General features: G+C 33.5%; 1 protein-coding gene across 1 annotated transcript in view; it reads right to left on the bottom strand.

The window, feature by feature from the left end:
• The window catches only part of SEMA3A (sema domain, immunoglobulin domain (Ig), short basic domain, secreted, (semaphorin) 3A), a 250,205-nt gene extending 228,413 nt beyond the window's left edge, over window positions 1-21,792 (bottom strand). Inside the window, exon 1 of the mRNA XM_011996069.1 lies at window positions 21,474-21,792. Coding sequence (XP_011851459.1) covers window positions 21,474-21,585 — 112 coding nt within the window. The 5' untranslated portion in view covers window positions 21,586-21,792. The remainder of the gene's footprint in view (window positions 1-21,473) is intronic.
• Window positions 21,793-21,811: the final 19 nt, after the last annotated feature.

The following is a 21,811-nucleotide window of genomic DNA, read 5'->3' as shown; positions in this document are numbered from 1 at the left end:
TGTTTGCCAGGATGGTCTCGACCTGCTGACCTAGTGATCTGCCTGCCTTGGCCCCCCAAAGTGCTGGGATTACAGGTGTGAGCCCCCGCAGCCGGCCTGCTTTCAGCCACTTAAAAGTGTAAAAACTCTTCTTAGCTTGTATGCTGTCTGAAAACAGGCAGCAGCCTGGATTTAGCCCACAGACTATGATTTACCAACCTCTCAGTTAATCTATTGTTTTACTTTTGTTTTGGAAAATATTGAAGTTCTAGAAAAAACATAAATTTATTTTCCTGACTTATTACAGGTCACTTAACCTGAGATTTTTGTTTCTGAGATACGTACTTGGGAAAATTTTGGGAAAATATTAATCCATTCAATGACAGAATTCTAAATTATCTTGTGTTCCTGCCCACAAGGTAAAGGGTAAGTTTTTGTTTCTCCCACTACTTTATGACCGTATTTTCAGAGGAAAAGTACGGTAGGAAGCAATAACTTTTTGAAGCAAAAGCATAGTTATTATTTAATATTTCACTTATGTATGCTCCAAGTTTCTCTCTTGTGGGCCTGTCTTTTGTCATATAATTTTTAAAGTATCTTTCCTAATCATTAAAAACAGTAAAAATCTTCTATTGAACCCTCTGAATTATCTTTAAAAGTCTTGGCTGGGCGCGGTGGCTCACGTCTGTAATCCCAGCACTTTGGGAGGCCGAGGTGGGTGAAACACCTGAGGTCAAGATTTCAAGACCAGCCTGGCCCACATGGTGAACCCTCACCTCGACTAAAAAGATACAAAAAATTAGCTGGGCGTGGTGGCACATGCCTGTAATCTTAGCTAGTCCGGAGGCTGAGATTGGAGAATCGCTTGAACCCGGGAGGCGGAGGTTGCGGTGAGCCGAGATCGCTCCATTGCACTCCAGCCTGGGCAACAAGAGTGAAACTGTTTCAAAGAAAAAAAAAAAAAATTACAAAAATTGTTGTTTTACTTTTTAGAAAGATGTATTTGATTAGCAATCGAATACATTTCTACATAATGGAGAAACCCAGCATGACTCAAGGTTTCTACTCCGCTACCCCATAGTGCCATACACCAAGTGGTAGAGCACGGCTTCCCAACCTCCCTGCCACAGATGGGTACTAGCCCATGGTCAACTGGGAACTGGGCCGCACAGCAGGAAGTGAGCAGCAGGCGAGCAAGCATTACCGCCTGAGTTCCGCCTCCTGTCAGATCAGCGGGGGCATTAGATTCTCATAGGAGCGAGAACGCTATTGTGAACTGCACATGAGAGAGACCTAGGTTGCACGCTCCTTATGAGAATCTAATGCATGATGATCCAGGGTGGAGCTGAGCCGGTGATAGTAGCGCTGGGGAGCAGTTGCTAATAAAGATTAACATTAGCACTGAGGTTTGACTGCAGAGACCATAATAAATCAATTGCTTGCAGGCTTATATTGAAACCCTATCAGTGGGTGGCAAGTGACAAATAAGCTGCATCTGGTGGCAGGCTTTATAGTGGCAAGTGAGTTGAAAAAAAAAAGGGGGAGGCACAATAAATGTAATGTATTTGAATTATCCCAAAACCGTTCCCCCCCACCAGTCAATCCCAGTCTGTGGACAAATTATGTTCCATGAAACGGGTCCCTGGTGTCAAAACGGTTGGGGACCACTGTGGTACAAGACAAGAAAAAAACTTTGGAAATTTTACATGAACCAGGTCCAAGTTGCCAGCAATGCTGGAGTAATATTTGGATGTAAGGAAGGAACTTATGGTTTAAATAGTGAAATGTGTGAAGCATAGACGTTTTACGTTATTTCGGTCTCAACCAGCAATCATTTAGAAGTTTCACTTGAGCTTTGCATAAAATTTTCATTAAGTCTATAATATAATGGTTTATATACTGAAACAGCTTATGTATCCACAAAAATCAGAAGGTAGAACTATTTACTTTTGCGACAGTTACTATTTACTATGTTTGTTATTTCAGTAAACTTAAGTATATAATGGTATATGATTGTGTGCTACTGGAGAGCTATACATTATAATTCACCTCAAAAACAATGAAAGTTTTTATCCAAATCATTTATTAAACAAAGAGATAGAATAAGTGAAGATATAGTTTATAATTAGTATTCTTGTAGTTCTAATTATTCATCTTTATATGCAGTCAATACCTTTAGAAGAAAGCTTTCAGTTTTTCTGAAGATTTTAGGTATTGTTCTGTGTTTTAAGTGAAGAAAAGAAAAAAAAATTCTAGTTAAATTCTTGGAAACATAATATTCTCTAAAATGTTTAGCATCTCAAATCTAATAGAAGTAACTTATAGCAAGAATTTTTAGGACTCCGTGATTTGACTGTTAATTTTTTAATTTTTTTTTAACTGTAATGACTATGCATAATTGAACTCTTGCGGCCTTTGAATGAAAGTCTCTTCCAGTTGTCTGGAATCATATATCTTCAGCCAGAGCAGTGATTAAAAGTAAGAGGCTTGGTGTCCAAAAGACATGGAGATTCTAGCTTTTTCCTACTGCTTGTTCTACTTTGAGCCCTGGTTTCCTTATCTGTAAAATGACAGAAAATGCCTACTGTCTGGATTTGCCATGATGATTACATGGGATAATTTACATAAATTTATAGAATTGTTTCTGGCCAAAAATGAATATCCATTAAATGGGAATTATTAATATTATTTTTAATATCACGATTATTTACTGTAACACAAACATAGGAATTATATTTTTTAATTAACATTAAAAACAATTGTTTTAAAGCTAACTTTACTTCAAAATGCAGTATGTATGAACATTAGGAAAGACTGATCTCCAACTGGCACCTGGCTGTGTTACCTAGTCCCATAGGGCATCCTGAGTGTCAGCTTCCCTTGTAGGGTTCACCACAGGACGTATACAGCAAGTAGTAATCAGTAGTCTGTATCATTTAAGACACTGGTTCTAGGGTTGGAAAGGGAAATTTTCTTGTAAACAAGTTCTATTTCCTTCTTTCAGAGTCATCTGGATGTCTGGAAGGTAGAGTATGAAACAGACAAATGGTTTTTGTTATCTAAATGGCAGCTGACAAATGTTTCAGTTGGAAACCTATAGCAACCTTATTTTTTTTTTCTTTTCTCTGTTATCGCATCCATTATTTTGAATAAAACAAACTGATAAATAGTACATCAGTTGTAGATATGTACTATCAAAAGCTGGGTACATGAATCCTAAATGTCTGGAAGTAGGTACAGGAGCAGACTCTGTGAACCTTCCTTGCCCCACAAAAGAATGCTCTGAAGTTTTATAGCACTTTTTATTTATGGTCACAGTGATTCACCCACACTAACAAGCATTAAATTTTCACAGCACTCCTATCACTTTATTTGGCATGGGCAATTGTTAGTATGCTATGGCCTAAATATGCAAATTCTGAATTAAAATGTTCAATGCTTATCTTCCTTAAGAACAATTATTTCTATTTAGTGTCTTCCCTTTTCAATAATACAATAATCTTGTTTCCTGGGGTTTATAAATTGTTTAGGATGCAGTTCTCCCATTTCAGTTGACAGAAATCTTGGTACAAAATGTACATTACTAGGCTAGTCTGTGGTATGCTGTAAATTGCCAAAGCAATTTAAGTGAAGGTCCCAATTAGTATAAATAGTAAGAACTTTAAAGAAAAGGACCAGCAAGACAAAATATTAGTATCCAGACTGGAATAAAGATCAGAGCGGTGTAAATATGTTTTCTGTTGGGATTTCTCCCACAAATGGTTCATTTTCCTTGAATTTAATGGAAAACATACGATGAGTTTGATGTAAACCTATCAAAAAGTATTTATTATCTTCTAAGATGTATGAGCATATTTATTTATGAAAGATGGTATGGAACATCACTAGGGTGCCAGATTAATGCCTATGAGTCTGGAACAGTGGCTCAAAAAACCCAGGGATAATAGTTTAAAGGATCAGTACTTGTAGATCAAGTGAATAGTTTAACATCTAAGACTCAAGAGTGGTGTTTAAGAATGTAAACACATTTTTTAAGCATTTAATCCAACTTTTGGACCTGAAAGGGAGCAATTCCTGACATTCCCTGTTCAATCACATTTCCAAGCCACTCTGACAATGCTAGTTTGTGAAGTGGAAGCAATGACTTTGACAAAAGTAAATAATTCCAACAATTCAGTCTAGTCATTTTTCCTAATAGAATGCGCTAAAGTTTAGGGTGTGCAACATGCAATTTCAGTAGTGAAGATAACTGACTATGGAAACTGGAAAAATGCTACCATCTAACCCTTCTTTCACTGTTGCATAACAATGTCTAGCCCTGAGCCATAAAATTAGACTACTTCGGTGGTGCTGTCAAGTTTCTTGGCAGTACTTTTGGAATAGTCTTCTGTTATTAGGAACACCTAGGGAACAAGTTAAGAAAATGCCTTCAAAAAGTAAAAAGGACATGATGAAGCATGTGCATTCAAGTAAAGCTCATGCATCTACATGAATCACTTAAGTAAAAATAGTTGAAAGAATGAACCCATAATACAGTGGAATGCCTTTAGAACTGTTATATCAGAAGAGAGGATGAGAAAAAGATACAACATTTACTGTATGTAGCTGGTATGACTCATGAGGTGTATTTTGATCTATCAAATATCAGAAGGCACTTTATAATAAACCAACATAAGCATAGGTTACATGTATTTGGTTTACCTCAGTAGGTCATGCATTTCATTCTCCTGTGTGGTTATAATATAAAGTTATCACCTCTGTTCTTTACCTACAGCCTCTGTCAATTATTGTTACACAAGGTAAAACACTCTGTTTTCCTGGGCTAGAAGAAACTACATGTTCTTAAGCACAACTTCAATAATAAATGAAACTTAATGAAATTATGGGAACATGTTATTCAGTAATAACGATAAATTGTTTTTATAAGTTTTGTTCCACGCATGATATTTATTATGCTCACTTTTTGTAAAGTATATTGAGAAAAAAAACTAGTAATTTTTATCCAACAATTAAATATCCTCTACAAAAGTGTAAATAATTTTGTAAGTTGGAGTTGTTTCTTCTCTAAAATGAGTAAGAGATGTAAGAAGAAACAAAAGTGTTAACTGATTTATTTTTAAGGAAAGTTTCTCTTCCCCAATTGCACCTCACAACATCTTTTCTTTTCTCTGGATTCCATTCCTCTGACTTGATTTACTTCCATCCCTTTAATTGTTATGATAAAATTCTGGATATAACATTGTATTTAACATCTATATTGTTAGCTGCAACTACTGGAATATCTTGTCATCTTATTCTTTCAACTCTCTCCTAATATATACGTCTTGGCTTAGTCACTCTTCATCAATCCTTTCAGAAGACAAAGAGAATAATAGAAAGTCACACACAACAATTACTACGTAATTCATCAAATGTAGCCACATTTAATGAAATTATTTATTCAGCTGAATGGTTAATACAATGCAGGGAAAAAGCAAATATATTATCTTTTTCCTCTCCAAACATAGCTTGTGTATTTACCTAATTGCTCACACCATTATCTCAACTCTTGAGTTATCTTACTTGACTTGTTCCTTCAATCCACAACTCTTATCTAATTCCTTTGTAAATAAGGTCTCTCTTTTGCTTTTTTATGACACTTATTGTCTATTCAGCACTTTGATCACTTGACCTCATACTTCATATTGTGAGTCATTCTTACATTTTCTATCAACGTATAATATTCACTAAGCCTTTACCATGGCAAGTCCTTTGCTGAGTGCTCCACGTATCTCATCCATACACATTTTTTAACAGACACTGTCCAAGTCTCATGTAATCTACACAACAATCCAAAAGAGGTAGATCTTTTATTATTATCCCTATCTTACAAATAAATATTAAATTTTAGTGGGCTATATTATCCAAGGTCACACAGAAAATTAGTGTCAGACTTGAGTTCAAATCTCTCTGATTCCTAAACCCAAGCTGTTAATTACTATACTGATTCCAACTAAACTGTAGTTCTTAGTGCCTTGCTAATGTACCCAAATATATAAATTAAATATAATAACTATTGCGATTTTAAAATTATTTAATTATTTCCATTGGAAACTAAAGTGAAAGAGGGAACAATTACTGACTACCTCTTTTGTCATGTCGTTTGTTTGCTTATAGAAGTTACTTGCCCATGGTTATTCAATTAGCACCTGAACTTATCTGATACAATTTTCTTACAAATGTCTTGGCAAAGTAAAATACTGAACATTTAATCAGATGCTGTTGACACTTTCTCTCTTGCTTTTTATTCATTCTACTTCCTTCAGCTAGAATGTTCTCCATTCTTTCCCACCCCTCCATGCCTGCCAAACGGTTCTTTGATTCCTACTTCAAATACTTCTCCCATAAAGACTTTCCTGATTTCTTGACCCACTGTGATATCAAATTTTTTCAACACTCACAGTTCTTTATTGGGATATATCACACATCTTCCCCATAATGTGTGTTTTGACATAGTTGCCTACCTTTCCCATTGAATGTAGGCTCTTTGGTGCAGAGTGAATCATACTTTCCTATACATACTCCATAATTAATATTGCACCACCTTGACTATTATATTAGTACTTATTAGAAGAATGATCAAAGATTATACAGAGTTATTGATCACTGACATACTTGGAATTTCAAAACTGGCTCCCATTGTCTTATTATCTGCCACTCCATTCCATATGAGGTTAAATTAATTTGCTGTTTCTCAGATACACAGTATACATTAATGCCTCAAGTCTCCAGACAGTGTGCTTCTATTAGAAAGCCCTTCTCCGTGTTTTCCTTGCAAAACTTTTCTCATTCTATATAAGTTCAGCTTAATTTTCTCCCCCTATAAAACATATTTTCCTCATACTCAATAGCATATCTTAGAATAATTAACAAATCATTGTCACTTCTGAACTTTATAGCATTTGCTTTACATCTGAATTATAGACCAATTTGCTTTGTCATTGTGTGGTGTATTTTCTCCAGCACTATGCTGTGAGGTCTTAAAAAGAGAGGCTAATCCTATGTCTTTCTACTCCTAGTAATTATTACAATGATTGCTGCACAATCATACTTAATAAATCTTTGTTCATTTGAAATGGATTTAAAAGTTTTAAAAGAACGTTTTTCTAGATGAGAAAGAGAACAGTAAGTATAGAAGCAAGAGTGTAATATTATGAAGACAAACATCAAGAGTGATCAGAGTTACCCCAGAACCCTATACCAAATTGTAACAACAACAACAACAACATACAAACACTCACATATTTGAGTTTTCTCTCTTCTGGCAATTTTCATATCTAGTATGTTTAGTCAGTGCATCTCTGCTTAGCTGTTCTATTCCTGGTCATTCTCTTTCACCTGCCTTCCCTCTACCATTGCTGCATGAAATGAACTCCAAATGGCAATTGGCATTTATCTAGTAAACTATAGAATTAATTTGATTCTTGAAAATTTTGTAGTTTTTAAAAGATTCACCTGATGCGGCTGGGTGTGGTGGCTTATGCTTGTAATCCCAGAACTTTGGGAGGTCGAGGCAGGTGGATCAACTGAGGTTGGGAGTTTGAGACTAACCTGGCCAACATGGTGAAACTCCATCTCTACTAAAAATACAAAAATTAGCTGGGTGTGGTGGCACACGCCAGTAATCCCAGCTACTTGGGAGGCTGAGGCAAGAGAATCGCTTAACCTGGGAGGCTGAGATTGCAGTGAGCCGAGATTGTGCCACTGCACTCCAACCTGGGCAACAGAGCGAGACTCCATCTCAAAAATAAATAAATAAATAAATAATAAACAATAAATAAAAATAAAAATAAAGAAAAATAAATTAACTTGATGATACACTAAATCCTAAGTAATCCAAGCTATTTTGAAGATTGAAGGTCTTACTGTACAAAGACTGTCTTTTATCTCTGTCCCAGTTTCTCACAGGTCCCAGTTTACTAAATGAAGGACACGTGTTGACTCAAGATGTGAAGGCTATTTCCTTTGTTGAAATACTGTCAGTTTTATTTAGATATTCATTATAATGATTCACTTATTGGTTCCCTTAAGTAAATATGTTAAAATAAGCAATTTATTTCTAGTTTTTATAAGAAAATTGAGAGTACAATACACTTGATTTCAGTCTAACAAAATATGACCTCATGCTTTTTCTTCCCTTGAAAAGTTGATAAGGTAATGGTTAAATATTTGTCTGTAATTTCTTTTCTTTTGCCCCTTTTTCTTTCCCACCTCAAATTTTATATATGTGTGCATGATGTCTAGTAACAGTACTTTGAATTTGTGTTGTTTTAATATCTGGGTTTACATATAGCAGATGATAAAAATATTTTATCATTTATTTTTATCATATCTATCTCTCTGTATATATATACTACACACATATATATATGAGTAGAAAGAGTATATGACAGGAAAAAATTGATATCATGCTAACAGGAAAAGAAGGGGACTTTTTTAAAATGAAAGTTAACTGTAGTCAGTCTAAAATGCTACTCTTGGCAAAAATAGTTTTTCAGAGATAGACTGACATAATTATGTCTAACTACAGCTACTTGCATTTTAACAATTACTTAAGGAAAAAAATATTTGTCTTTGAATACTGTATCCTAAAAATAATGTAACAGCACAAAGTAGAACTATAATTTACATTTATTGGACTTTACTAAGAAAACACTAGTAGTTTTACAAATTCATCACTGATTATTTTTACATTTAAGTTGCTATTTTTAAAAACTTGTTCTTTGTGATGTGGTTATAATTTATAACCACAGACAGTCTAAGTTTTTAAGCTAAAACTATACCTCACCTTCACATATCATTTACATACACTGATTGCTTCCACATGTCTGGCATAAGGTAAAATAGTTTATGAGCATTGTAGTACAGCTAAAGCCACAATGAAATAAAATTCATCTTTGTCTAGAGTGCCTCAGAAACTTAGGTTGGTTCATAAGTGTTTTCTAAAAGAATTTCTGTCTTCCAGAAAAACTCTATAAAATCTGACTGTGGTTAGTATCACCTCCTTTTCTAATGACGTTTAGATTTCTGAGTCTGGCTTCCAAGTGTCTTCTGTTAGACAAAAGCCCCTTTAAGTTGCTCTCAACATGTTCTTCATTCTATTTACTAGATTCAGACTGCAAGTTTATTTTCTTGAATGACTGAATATCCTCTTTCCTGCAAATGGGTTATTTGCGATCACAGGTGGTTCACAGAATTAGTCAGCTAGACTCAGACTTTATATCTACAAGGTTTCATTCAGACTTAGAGACATATTAAATAATTCCTATGTGGATTCAATACTCCTTAGGTTGTCATGAAGGATGTTGTGTCTTCATGGACCAAGTCATAACAAAATAATATTCAAGGCAACCATTACGCCATTTTAGAGGATATGTTGTAAGTACAGAAGCAAATAAAACTAGTCATTTCCTGGTCATTTTTACTGAATATTAAATGACTGACTTCAGTTCATGTTGAAAACATAAACTGGAACTTACAGTCTGAGATGCAGCCAACCCTTTCCTGAAGAAACAGGTGCTTCCTTGCTCAGCCTGGTTCAGTAGGTACTCAGATCCAGAAAAACTAATAATTAGGTCTCCTTTCATCCTCATCATTAACTTCATGTACACACTCATATGACTCCAATGAAATTACACTGAAAACAATTACACAAATTACATTGAATTTATGCTTAACACACTTAAAACTGTGTTAAGCAATAGGTCTACAGTTAAGACATTTAGCTTCACCTAAATGTAGGTGAAAGACTGAAAATCCTAATGTTAGACTCAGGTTTTCTCACCAGTTGTTTACTTGAAACATTACCATTTTCCAAAGCTTCCTCATGTCTTAATTGACTAGCAGCTATTGACAAATTTCATGTTTTAAGACATTCATGGTATTACGCTACATTTCTTTGAAAGACACACACTACACATATAATATTTGTAATTTAGTTTTCGTTATTACTTTTAATATAATCTCCAAAGCAAGTAACAGCTAGAGAATATATACAAGTAAACCACTACAAGGGATCAAAACATTGTAATCCAAATCCTAGGCATTACTAATCTGCCTCAAGTAATTAATAGTTAATGAATATCTTCTATGTATCAAGCACTGGTTGGGCACCCTACATTCGTTATTTACATTGTCTCTGTAACAGCTTCTAAGTGGTAGCTATTCTCCCCATATTAAGAAAGAGGAAACTGAAGCTGAAAAAGAAAATACCATGCTGCAGTCCCCACACCTAGAAAGCGTCAGTCTATTCAGTGTTTTTGTCACTCTAAGGTTCTTCCTGTCCTTGTGAAATTTGTTTCAGTAGCTATGTATGAAAACTCCATTAATTTTCAATAGGCCAACAAGTAGGTACTTGGATACTATAAGCAGAGTATGATCTATCATTCAATAATAAGTAATGACAATGCATATTACCAAATATATTTTTAATTTGAATATATGAAATTTTAAATTGAATATATGAAAAAGTACTTTCTGACACCTGTGAAATTACTTGGCAAGGCGGATCAGTGTCTGCTTTGCCCACTCGTGCTTCATCAGACCTAAATTAATTTTCAATAAGCCAACAAGTAGGTACTTGGATACTACGAGCAGAGTATGACCTATCATTCCATAGTAAGTAATAATAGTGCATATTATCAAATATATTTTAAAATTTAATATATGCTATCATTTGGACGTTCCAAGAAAGTAAAATTTTACCTGTTTTGAAATATGAAAAGGCAATAACTCTGGCACAATAGAGACATTCAGTCATGATCTCCTTCTATAAAGAACACTAAATGGTATAAAATATGTGGTATGATATGAACAAGAGAGCATTCATTTGTGTGAAAGTGTCCATAGTGTGTGTTATGTGTGGTACAGCTCAGTATTATAGACTGAGATTTGTATGAAAGAGATAAATTACTATACCATCACTAATTTCACTTCCTTACATGGAATCTGCTTAAAATAGACTAAACAGATTCTGTCAGTATTAATGTGCTGATGTTTATATAGTTGTGAACAGAAGTATTGTCACAGAGGAGATAGTTTTTCCCTACTTGACAGCTAAAGAGAAAGGCCAATCTTGGATAAGTATTAATTTAGGTCCGATGAACCACAAATGGGCAAAGCAGACATTGATCTGCCTTGCTAAGTAATTTCACAGGCATCAGAATGTATTTTTTAAAATCATTTGGTCTCATTTTGTTATGTTAGATCTTAAATAGTTGTCTTGAAGAAGGGCTTAAGTGACAGAGAGGAGATCTGTATACTAGAATGTGCAAAGGAAACCTTAATTCTGTACTGACTGACTAGGCACCCTGGGAAGTAAAAGAAGTCTGAGACTCCATTGAACATGGGGATCATGTGGTGGAAGTAAGAAACTGTAGCTCTGGGCCAGTGTGGGAGAGCCTAGCTTGAGACTGATCTGCTAAAAACAAAAGGTTTCATTTTTGAGGCTTGGAAAGTTTTCCCATACCCCAAAAAGAGAATTAACAGGATTTTGTTTTTGAAAGGATAGCCGTAAATGAGATTTATTTGGAGAAGTCAAAAGATATAGATTGAAGTACTACCAGATAAAAAGGTGGGGGCGTGGGTGCGGGGAGAAATACTTTTTTTTTTTTTTCCGATATATTTCAAACCTGGAAAGATAGAAGGCTATCATATTGGGGGAATCTGTGTGCTGATCAGACCCTGCAACGAGCATAATCTCCACCCTGGAGGTGGAAAAAACCGAATAGAAGCATTAAGTGCACGCCTTCAGAGGCAAGATAAGCACTAAGGTCCAGAGCCAATTTAATGAGGAGGATTAGTGGAAGGGTGGCAGAAAGGAGACTCTTGGTAACTTTTTAAAGTAGCAGTGCCCAGAAAAGAGCAGAGAACTTGGTTAGACAGCAACATTGAACAATGGAACGTGCCCTGGGAAGGTCAACCACAAATGACAGATCACAGCCAATCACGAACTGCTTAAGACCTGACACAAAGCAAAGGGAGAGACTGTCTCTCAAGATCTGCGTCCAGATCCTTTATTCTTGTGCTCTAATAATTGGTGTTTTAATTTCAGTAATTCCCAATTATATGTAAAAAAAAAAAAATTAGAAAAATAACAGTATATGACTTTTCTTGTACTTGTGTATTATGGATATACACAAACACACACATACACTAAATATAAACCCATGAATTTATTTATTTCTTTATCAATATACAATTATTCAAGTACTAGGAATTATACTCTTTTGAACAAAATTCCAGAAGTGACTTTTTTTCTGTGTTGCCAGGTACCATGAACCTACAACATTATCTAATACATATTATCAAATATTCCCAGACTTGTTGTGAATACTTTATTCACAACCTGTTGAATTAAAGAAATAGTAAGGGGCTGGGTGCAGTGACTCATGCCTGTAATCCCAGCACTTTGGAAGACCGAGGTGGGCAGATCACCTGAGGTCAGGAGTTCGAGACCAGCCTGGCCAACATGGTGAAACACTGTCTCTACTAAAAAAATAAAATAAAATAAAAAAATAAAAAATATTACAAAATTAGACAGGAATGGTGGTACATGCCCATAATCCCAGCTACTCAGGAGACTGAGGCAAGAGAATCACTTAAACCTGGGAGGCGGAGGTTGCAGTGAGCAGAGATCATGCCATTGCACTGCAGCCTGGGTGACAAGAGAGAAACTCTGGCAGGAAAAAAAAAAAAAGAATAAAGAAAGAAAGAAATAATAAGGAAAGCAGAAATAATAAGAGTTAATTCAAAAAACATAAAGAAACCATCATTATAAATCATTTTATGTTATAGTTTTAAAAACTGATAATAAAAGTGTTTTCTACATCAGATAATCAAAATCAACATTCTTTTCTTTTTCCCTTTGGTTAGAAATAACTTTGCTTCTGTATTTTATAGATAAATTCCAAAAAAGAAATAGAGAAGTCCAACTGACTGACCACTCTAGAAGGTCCTCACAAGTATGTGTCACTTGTCCCTCCTGATCTCACTGTCAGTCAAACATAGACAAGCACGTATCAATTCTATGAAGTTCCTAGCCTGCTATGCTGCAGCTCTAAGTTATATAAATTATTTTAAATATATTGTTGTTTTCCTAAAAATAAAATCAAATCACAAAGAAATAGTTTCTGATACAGTAGTTACCATTCTTCTCTACTTTTACCTTCTCATATTTCTCCTATCATTCAAGGCCCACCTCCTTTGTGTCCTATTTTTAAAAGCCACCCTAAAATCTTTAGGTAGATGTGATATCACCTTTCTCAAAAATTCTACTATATTAACTATTTATCCAAGAATCTATTCATAAAGGAATCTGACAGATGAGTTATGTGGCTTTATGTGTCTATTTTACACATAAAACACAAGTAAGAAATAATTAGTAATGGTGCTTTTGTAAATAAAGTTTGCAGAACTTATGAAAACATACTTTCATTTAAGCTAATTCTTAAAGGATAGTAACAACAAAATAGCATTTATTCTCTTGAAATTCAAATTTGAAGGTTAAAACAAAACAAAATTTCTGACCCATATTATGAAGATTCATAAGCACTTTGACAGTTTGATTTGACCTCAGGTATAAACAACTTTGTTTTAGCAATGCCCAAATATATTTCTAAGAGTTTGGATTACGTATCAATCATTTTTCAGTACTGCTTAATAACTATGATTTGTACGTAATAATAGTGCTATTAGTAGTTGTCCCATTGTCCTTTCCTGGCAATATTTCTACCATGTCACAATGACTATATATATGTATACATATATATATAAAGAATTTTCCAATGAACATTTTAAGTTCATTTTATTTTAAATACCAATCTACAGATCTCTATATAAGTGGCCTGAGGAAATTAGCCTACTATCCTCTCCCACCCTGTCAATCAGTATCTTAAACAAATAATTCAACATATATTTTTCATATTCACACTTCAGCAAAGATTTCCATGGTGTTTCCTATCATATCTACTCTCTTGAGCAAGTCTGAGGATGGAAGTAGATCATACTCTGAGGCTGTGGAACGCAAGGCCAAGGGAAGAAAAAAGATGACTTGGAGATGTAGCTCAGGGAGCAATGAACAACTGTTGCTCTTGACAAGTGTAGGAGGGGAAGCAAGAAAGGCTCTGAATTGCTAAATCTCAGCAAGCTGTCAGAGAGCCATGTCTGGATTCTCCTAAAAGTATGGACAATGAAAAAGAACCAATTGAAATTACTCAAGGATTACACTTACAACTTCATTTGGTAGAACTGATTTGATCTACACAAACATCCAGATACAATGAGACTGAGAAGGGGATGCTTTCACTTATCTTTAGCTACTACTGGGTTTTAGAGTAGAAACCTCACTTTCTTTTCTGGCTGTATATATTGTGATCTGATAAGAAGATAAGGAAAATCAGGGTTTTTATCCAAAGAAAAGCAATAATTCCTCAACCTGGTTCCTAATTCCTAGAGCCTTCCAATGTATTTATTGTATGTTTCCTATCCCTTAGCTGCAGACTACCAAATATGACCTGGAATAGGCCTGGTTCAGAAGGAGATACTGTTTATGGCGATAGTCTTACTCTCACAGTCCTTTGTGCACTCTTAAATGCCTTGACTGATATCCTCCTGCCCTGGCACCTAACACTAAACTCACTTTCTCTACTGTATATTATAATGCACAATTCTTTCATAATGTATTGATTTATTATAAATTTTCATTGTTATTATCTCCAGAAATAATTTTGTTTTATTAACAGACATATTATTTGTTAATTTTTAAAAGGTGTGCCATATAAAGCACAAAATCATTCAACAATGAATAATTCCGTGCTAGCCATTAAGAATATAAAGATGAAAAATAATACATATCCAGCCTTAAGAACCTTAGAATCTGGTACAAGAAGATGATTCACATAAGTAGTTTCACAGACTGAGTGAGTCAATTGACGTATTCAATAGAATGAAGCTTCATTTGGCTTGCTGATGAAGCCTCAAGTGGGTCATGTTATATTTTATCTAAAGACATGTTTATGATTGCTGCAACACTTTAAGTTACTGTAAGTTTTGGTCAACATAGTTTCCCACGCCACATTTCTCCAAGTAAGGGAAACCTAGAAATGCAGGTTTAATGACTCATTCAGGAGCTGACAAGATTCCTTAAAATGTGTGGTTCCTTTAAGTTTTACCCTAAGCTTGTAAAAACTACTAAGACCAAACTATTCTTCATATTTATCAACAGAATTTTATTTTTGCTTATCTTCATTCCCCAATTCAAGTATAAATTGTATATTTTCTTATCCTGGGTTTGACAGACTCCAGCTTTGTTACTGTTTGGAAATAGTGTGTGGATTGCCTATTTATACTGATGTTTATGTCTTGGCAATAGTGGGAGATAGTAGCTGGAGACATTCATACTTATTTGTGTCAGACGGAATTTATTGATTCTTCTATATGTTTAATTAAGATAACTATGTTAAAGAACCTACAAATTAAAAGGAGTCAGTCTTTTAAAAACATACCAAATGCAATTTTCTTAACATTATTTTACCTTTTCAACTACCTACTCTCCAATCATAAACGGTTGTAATAATGGGCCACAGGCAGGCTACTTCATTCTTGTAAGCACACATCATATAATATATAATATTTAATATATACAGGCACATGAATCTCTGCTTCCATCATTCTAATTGTTTAGTACCATTGTTTCATTCACTATTTTCTTTTACTTTTTACAGATTAATTTCACATATCAAGTCTTATTTAAGTTAAAATATATGTATTTGCTTTTTACTTAGAAATTTTAGTTTTTCAGGATCAAAATGTACAAATAAATGCATGCAAATAGCACATCAATATCTTTAGCAAATTTCATTTTAACTAATGCTTCTTTTTGTGAATGTTAAATTTCATGACTATTATACCAATTTTTCCGAACTTGGTCTGCACACCTTATTCTGTGCATATTTACCCTAGTAGCCTGCCCATTTCCAAATTAATGAAAGAGTTGTCACAAATTGCTAGTGCCACCTATTAGTGGAAGCACAGAACTGCAAATCATGATAATTCCTTTATATAGTACCTTAGAAATCATGAGAGGTAAAAGCCATCCCAAGATTCACACTTGTTCTAATGTATGTTTACAACTGTTGGTCTTTTTAAAATAAACCTTCACTACATGTCCAAAACTTATTTCCATACTGTCATGAGTGTTGGAGAGTTTGCCTCTATAACTTTGCAGCAATGAACTATTTATCACATATTACTTTTTCATAAAGGTTTGACAAGAGCAATATCTTAGTCGATTAATATGTAACTCTGTAATATCATGACTTTGTAAATAAAAGTTGTTGGACAATGATCAATTCAAAATTTATATTAGTATTGATCATTTTGGAAGATTTTGTAAAAATTCAAGTTAAACGTTATTCAGAATAATCCTGACTTTAGATTTTGAAATTCTTCAAAGCTTGTGAAGGTGTGGTATTTTGACTTTTGGAGCTATGATACAAAGGTGTGTCACTGGAGTTAAAATGAGAAAAATTGGAATAAGTTAAACCACACAATTTCTTACAGACAACTTAAAATTCATAATAACTTTAAAATACAAGTTTCTTAAAATGCAAACCTGAAAACATGATAGAAAATTTAATGCCCTATACAATTATATATTCACATTGAGCATAATATCCTCCATAACAACAATTTAACATTAATTTTTATTACTAGGAACATATGCAATCATATTAATTAATTCTAATTAAACTTATTCCTGAAAGATCCTTGAGATACATTAAATCTTTACTACAGAAGTATAATTGACCCCAAATTATAATATATGATTTATATAATAATTAAAATCAGAAAATAAAGGAAAATTAGATATTGCAGATCAATATATCTGTTTAGTTTGCTAATATTTTAGCAAACTATGTATTTCATGTCACTGACAATCGTAGAACTCTAGAAATCACTCATATGAAGAGAAATAAACCCTAAACCCTAAAAAGTTAGAATCGGGAAATTATCTATTCAGTATCCATATTTATTTAAGCTGTTAATGACTGAATATCATTGTTAAAGCTGGTGAGTTAGAGGCTTACATGAATTTGTGTTGCAGTCTCAGTTATTTTCTTATTTTATTGATTGCTAAAGTCTACACTATATAAATTCTTTCAAAGGTCAATCAGGTTGGCAGCTTTAAGCAGAGTATCCACAAATTGGAGATTTGTATTAGCCCTCATCTGATCTGACCAGCATTGTATCACAAGACGTGTGACTGTTTTATTTTATGTTCATTTTACATTATTTTGCCAGGGTATACTTGTTGTATAGATGAATAAAAAGTTCTAGTTTTCAGTGTGTTTAAATTCAAGATTTCAGAATCAAAATATGATTCATAAGGTTAATAGAATTTGCGAAGAAAAGGTCATCCAAAGTCCTGGTGACAAATATACAGTGAGTATTTGAGAAAAGTCATTGCAAATAATTGATAACTTCATCGCTCTATGCATGTGTGTACGTATGTATGTGAGTGTGTGGGTGTGTCTTCCCCCCCAACTCTCACATCTCTTTCCTAAAAATATTTCATTTTAGCTGTGAGGAGATTTTTAGGGTAAGACTAACTCTATCTTATACTGTTATGTGAATGTTCAAGACATCCATGAAAACTTTTCATGGGACACAAAAGACAATACCCCCTCTATTATTTTATATATATACACGCAGGTATATATAATTTAAAATATCAATGTCATTTTAAACCGATAATTTTATTTATGAAGAATTGTATTGTGATTCACAACTTGTAGATTGCTGAGGTTATTTTCACAATTATAAAATGAAGTTATTTTCTGAATTATAAAATTATAAAATGAAGTTATATTTCCTATGTATTGAAATATATGTATACATATACCTATGTGTACACATAAATGTATTGGTGTATACACACACACACAAACACACACACACACACACACAAATACTGCTCTGGTGAAAGTAAAGAAAATCTTAAAGGAAAGACAAAAAGTTTAATTAGAAAATCATTATTCATATTAATTAACTTTTGAACTAATTGTAATTTATTGAACAAAAGGTAAAGAACTTTTGCAAATTTTACTTCAGAAATTTTAACTAAATAAAATGATCTTCTCTTGTCACAAATATACATGAGAATTTTTATTTAATTGATAACGTCATTCTTATAATAACACCTTGAATGAAAAAAAAAAAAAAAAAACTTTAGAAAATAGAAAAAAGGAAGCCTTCAGAATGTCTACCACTTTTTAAAGTTCTATTTACTAAGTCCTTCCTATGAAGTTAAGGTTAAAATCATTGATTTAACCTTTGGATTCACAGGATCACCATCACATTGAGACATGCATGTGTCTTTGATTTCTACCAAAACTGAAGCACACAGTGTCCTAGAATAGCCCATTACATTGGATGATGGAACATTTGTCATTTGTTTAAAACCCAAACCCTAATTATTTTCTTGTGATTCATGCAGGTTTTTCTGAAGACTTCATTGTATCACATATCCCAAGTGGAAGATTATATAATTTTCCTGTATTTCATGAGAAAAGTGAAATTTGACTAGTTTTGTAGAAGAAATAAACACTTATGCATGGACCACTTTTTAAAAGAAGGATTTTATCATTTAGCTATATTACATATATTTAAAGATGACAAAAGTATTTCTGAGTAAATGTTTCTTAAGGATAATTTCCATGTAACTGCTGAGATTTACAGAGTTCTCACATTTTCTTCCCCCATAAGGATTCTAAATCAGATTGGTGCAGAGGAAAAGCCAGCATACCCCATTTTTCTAATATTATCACTTCTCCAGATGGTCCTGAACACATCTATTCAATTCCTTTTTCCTAGAAAGTAAAGAGGTATCTTATTAGATATGTACACCCGCTACAAAAACCACCTTCCTGTTTTTACTTCTTTTTAACATATCAAGTCTCTTTCATCTCCTACCAGGCAAAAATGACAAGTAGAAACTAAGCACAGTGATTGCCTGAAACTTCATCTTGGCAACCTGAGCAATGACAGAGTTAATGGTGGATCTTTGAAAACAAGTGACCATGGGAAATTAAGGTTGGCAGGGATTTAACTCTTCATGAATCATGCTGGAATATTTTTAAGGGTAATGCAGTGGATGTTTTAACTGTGTTTGACATCTAATTAAGGAGAAACAAGAAGTAGCTTAAAAAAAATCTCTATTGTACTTTAGAAACAAAGTACTGGCAATTGGCTACCATATACTTGCTTTGGCCAAACAAATGGACATGTAGAGAAAAAAGGTAATGACAGATTAATAAAATAACAGAAAAAAAGATTCCCCGGGCCATTCCTTTTATTCTTCTTGCTGTTGTTCATTTCACAGTTTATTTTAGCAAATTATTAAGCTCTAGGTGTATCAGTGGAATTGTTATGTAGCTGTAGAGCAGTTTTTACTTAAAGGAAAGCAGAATAATTCTAATGGGTGCCACCACTAAAACAAGGCTTATAAAGACAGTATCAAACATATACACCTTGCTAATAAATACTGCTTGCTTCATCAGACAGGTTTAAAGCATATGTGCACAACAAAGGATATTCAAATTAAATGCAGTCTTTTTAACGTACAGCAAGAACAAGTGCCTCCTCTATCATGGAGAGTAACCTATTACCATGGAAATAAAATTCTTGCCAAATAAAAAAGTTTAATTCCCTATTTTTATTTTCTTTCAAAATGTATTTCACATTTAGATATATTCAAACCTAGATTTTTAAAATATATTTCATGATTTTAAGCTGTTAAACCAAAAGTATTACAAATAGCCAGTCACATCTTTGAGAACTAAAGTTGCATGTAAAACTTACTCATAGGGAACATAAACTTGGATAAAGTGGACCATCAACTTAGACTTATTTGATGTCATCTTGTCAAGGAGTGAAAACAGAAAGCAAAACTGATAAAAACACAGACACCATAATATCATATACTATGGAGATAATTTAAAGACAGTTACTAAATTAATTAAATAATTAATGCTATATGATTTTTTAAAACTTACATAAGTACAATTGCACTTCTGTTTGTTGATGTTTAAGTCTCTATTCCCAACTTGATACTCAGGAAAACATTACACCAAAAAGTAAATAAATATTCTAATTCAATGAATTTCATCTAACGAGCACTAAGTCCAAACAAACACATTACTAGGTGTTTAATTTTCTAATTCAAAGTGTGAAAATTACATCTCTCTTTCTGATTTGAGATCCTCTTTCACACTAGGGCATTCAGAAAAAGATGTTCCCCATCATATGAGAATTAAGTAATATGTTTTCTGGCATAAGGGCAAGGTAGAGTAGACAGACATCTCTACAAATACCTTCAATAATTTTTCTTTTAACTTATAGGCTAAAAACTAAGCTTAATTAGAGCTTCTCACTGCTCCACTCCCAATTTTAGAAATCTGAGAATCATAAGAAATCAACACCTTAGGGAGTAAAACTACTTGAGTTAAAGCAGTTTAATCTTTAACTCCATTTTAATAATACCTGAGTTATAGAAAGATTTACTGCGATTAAATTTATGTATATCATTTTGGGATCTACTTTAGCATTACTTTACACATCTATCTATAAGACCTATCTAAGCAAATGTAGAACAAATATTAAAAATCCTCATTAAAATAAACACATACATTAAATTGTAACCAAATAAAGCACTAATGATAAAGCTCTTTCTTCTCTCTTAAATTTATAGTTTTTAAAAGAGAAGTTTACACAACTACCTATGCAAGTAGACAGTAATGCATCTGCAGTTCTTATTGAAGTACATATAGAATTAAATAACATAATATTTCAAAGACTTTAGCTTTACATAATTAGTCAAATACAGTCTTTTGTACAATCATAACACGCTGTGGAAAAACTAGTCTGTTCCATCCAGTTTATGTTCTCTTGGCAAACCATGATCTACTGCTTATGTTAAGCATCTGATTGTCAGATTTGAACAAACTGAATATTCATGATGACGATTAACCATTTCGTGTCTAAAACTAAGAAAATGCAATTCATCATAGTAATTATAGGTAAGGCATGCACATCTACAAAGAGACCATTTTTGCATTTCTATTTTTAAGAAAATATTTTAATAGAATTAAAGTCGGAAAAATTAACAGGCATAAGATAGGATAATAAGATATACAGATCAGCGTGTACCAGGCATACAGCTCTTTTCGGCAAATGTGATTAAATGTTCTTTGTTTGCATTTAAATTGTCATATATCAAACAGAAGACATGCTTTTCACAAAAAGGGTTTAAAGCATCAAAGAAAGATACACATAATCACATAGGTTTACCGGGTTAAACTAAAGGTTTGATGATTTGGGGTTGGGAGGGAGTTCAAGGAATTAAGGGGGGGGGGGTTATTACAAAGATAACCAAATAAAAGAAAAATAAGATTTACCTTTGTAGGATAATTTCAGCCTTGGCACATTATTCTTCCCATTTTGATAGTTTGCTCTTGCTGTAAGTAATACTCCCCAGAAAAGACAGACAATCCTAGTTAACCAGCCCATGCTGCAGACGCTGTAGGTCCCTTTGCTTCTTTAGTCTTCCTTCCTGTATTGTGCGGCCAGAGAAGTTCAAACAATCTGGAAACTGGAGGTAACAGGTGATTTAGGTCAGTTTCATTCATAAATGCAGACAATCAAGACCTCATGGCAACACTAACACCTCTTCTTCTGTAACAGTCACTGAAGCACAGAAACTTCAAACCCTCCAAAAAGAAAAAAAAAAAAAAAA

This window comes from Mandrillus leucophaeus, unplaced genomic scaffold, assembly GCF_000951045.1.
Source record: "Mandrillus leucophaeus isolate KB7577 unplaced genomic scaffold, Mleu.le_1.0 Scaffold50, whole genome shotgun sequence".
Classification (NCBI taxonomy): domain Eukaryota; kingdom Metazoa; phylum Chordata; class Mammalia; order Primates; family Cercopithecidae; genus Mandrillus; species Mandrillus leucophaeus.
The sequence above is the reverse complement of the archived record's forward strand: the minus strand, read 5'-3'. Positions and strand labels throughout refer to the sequence as shown.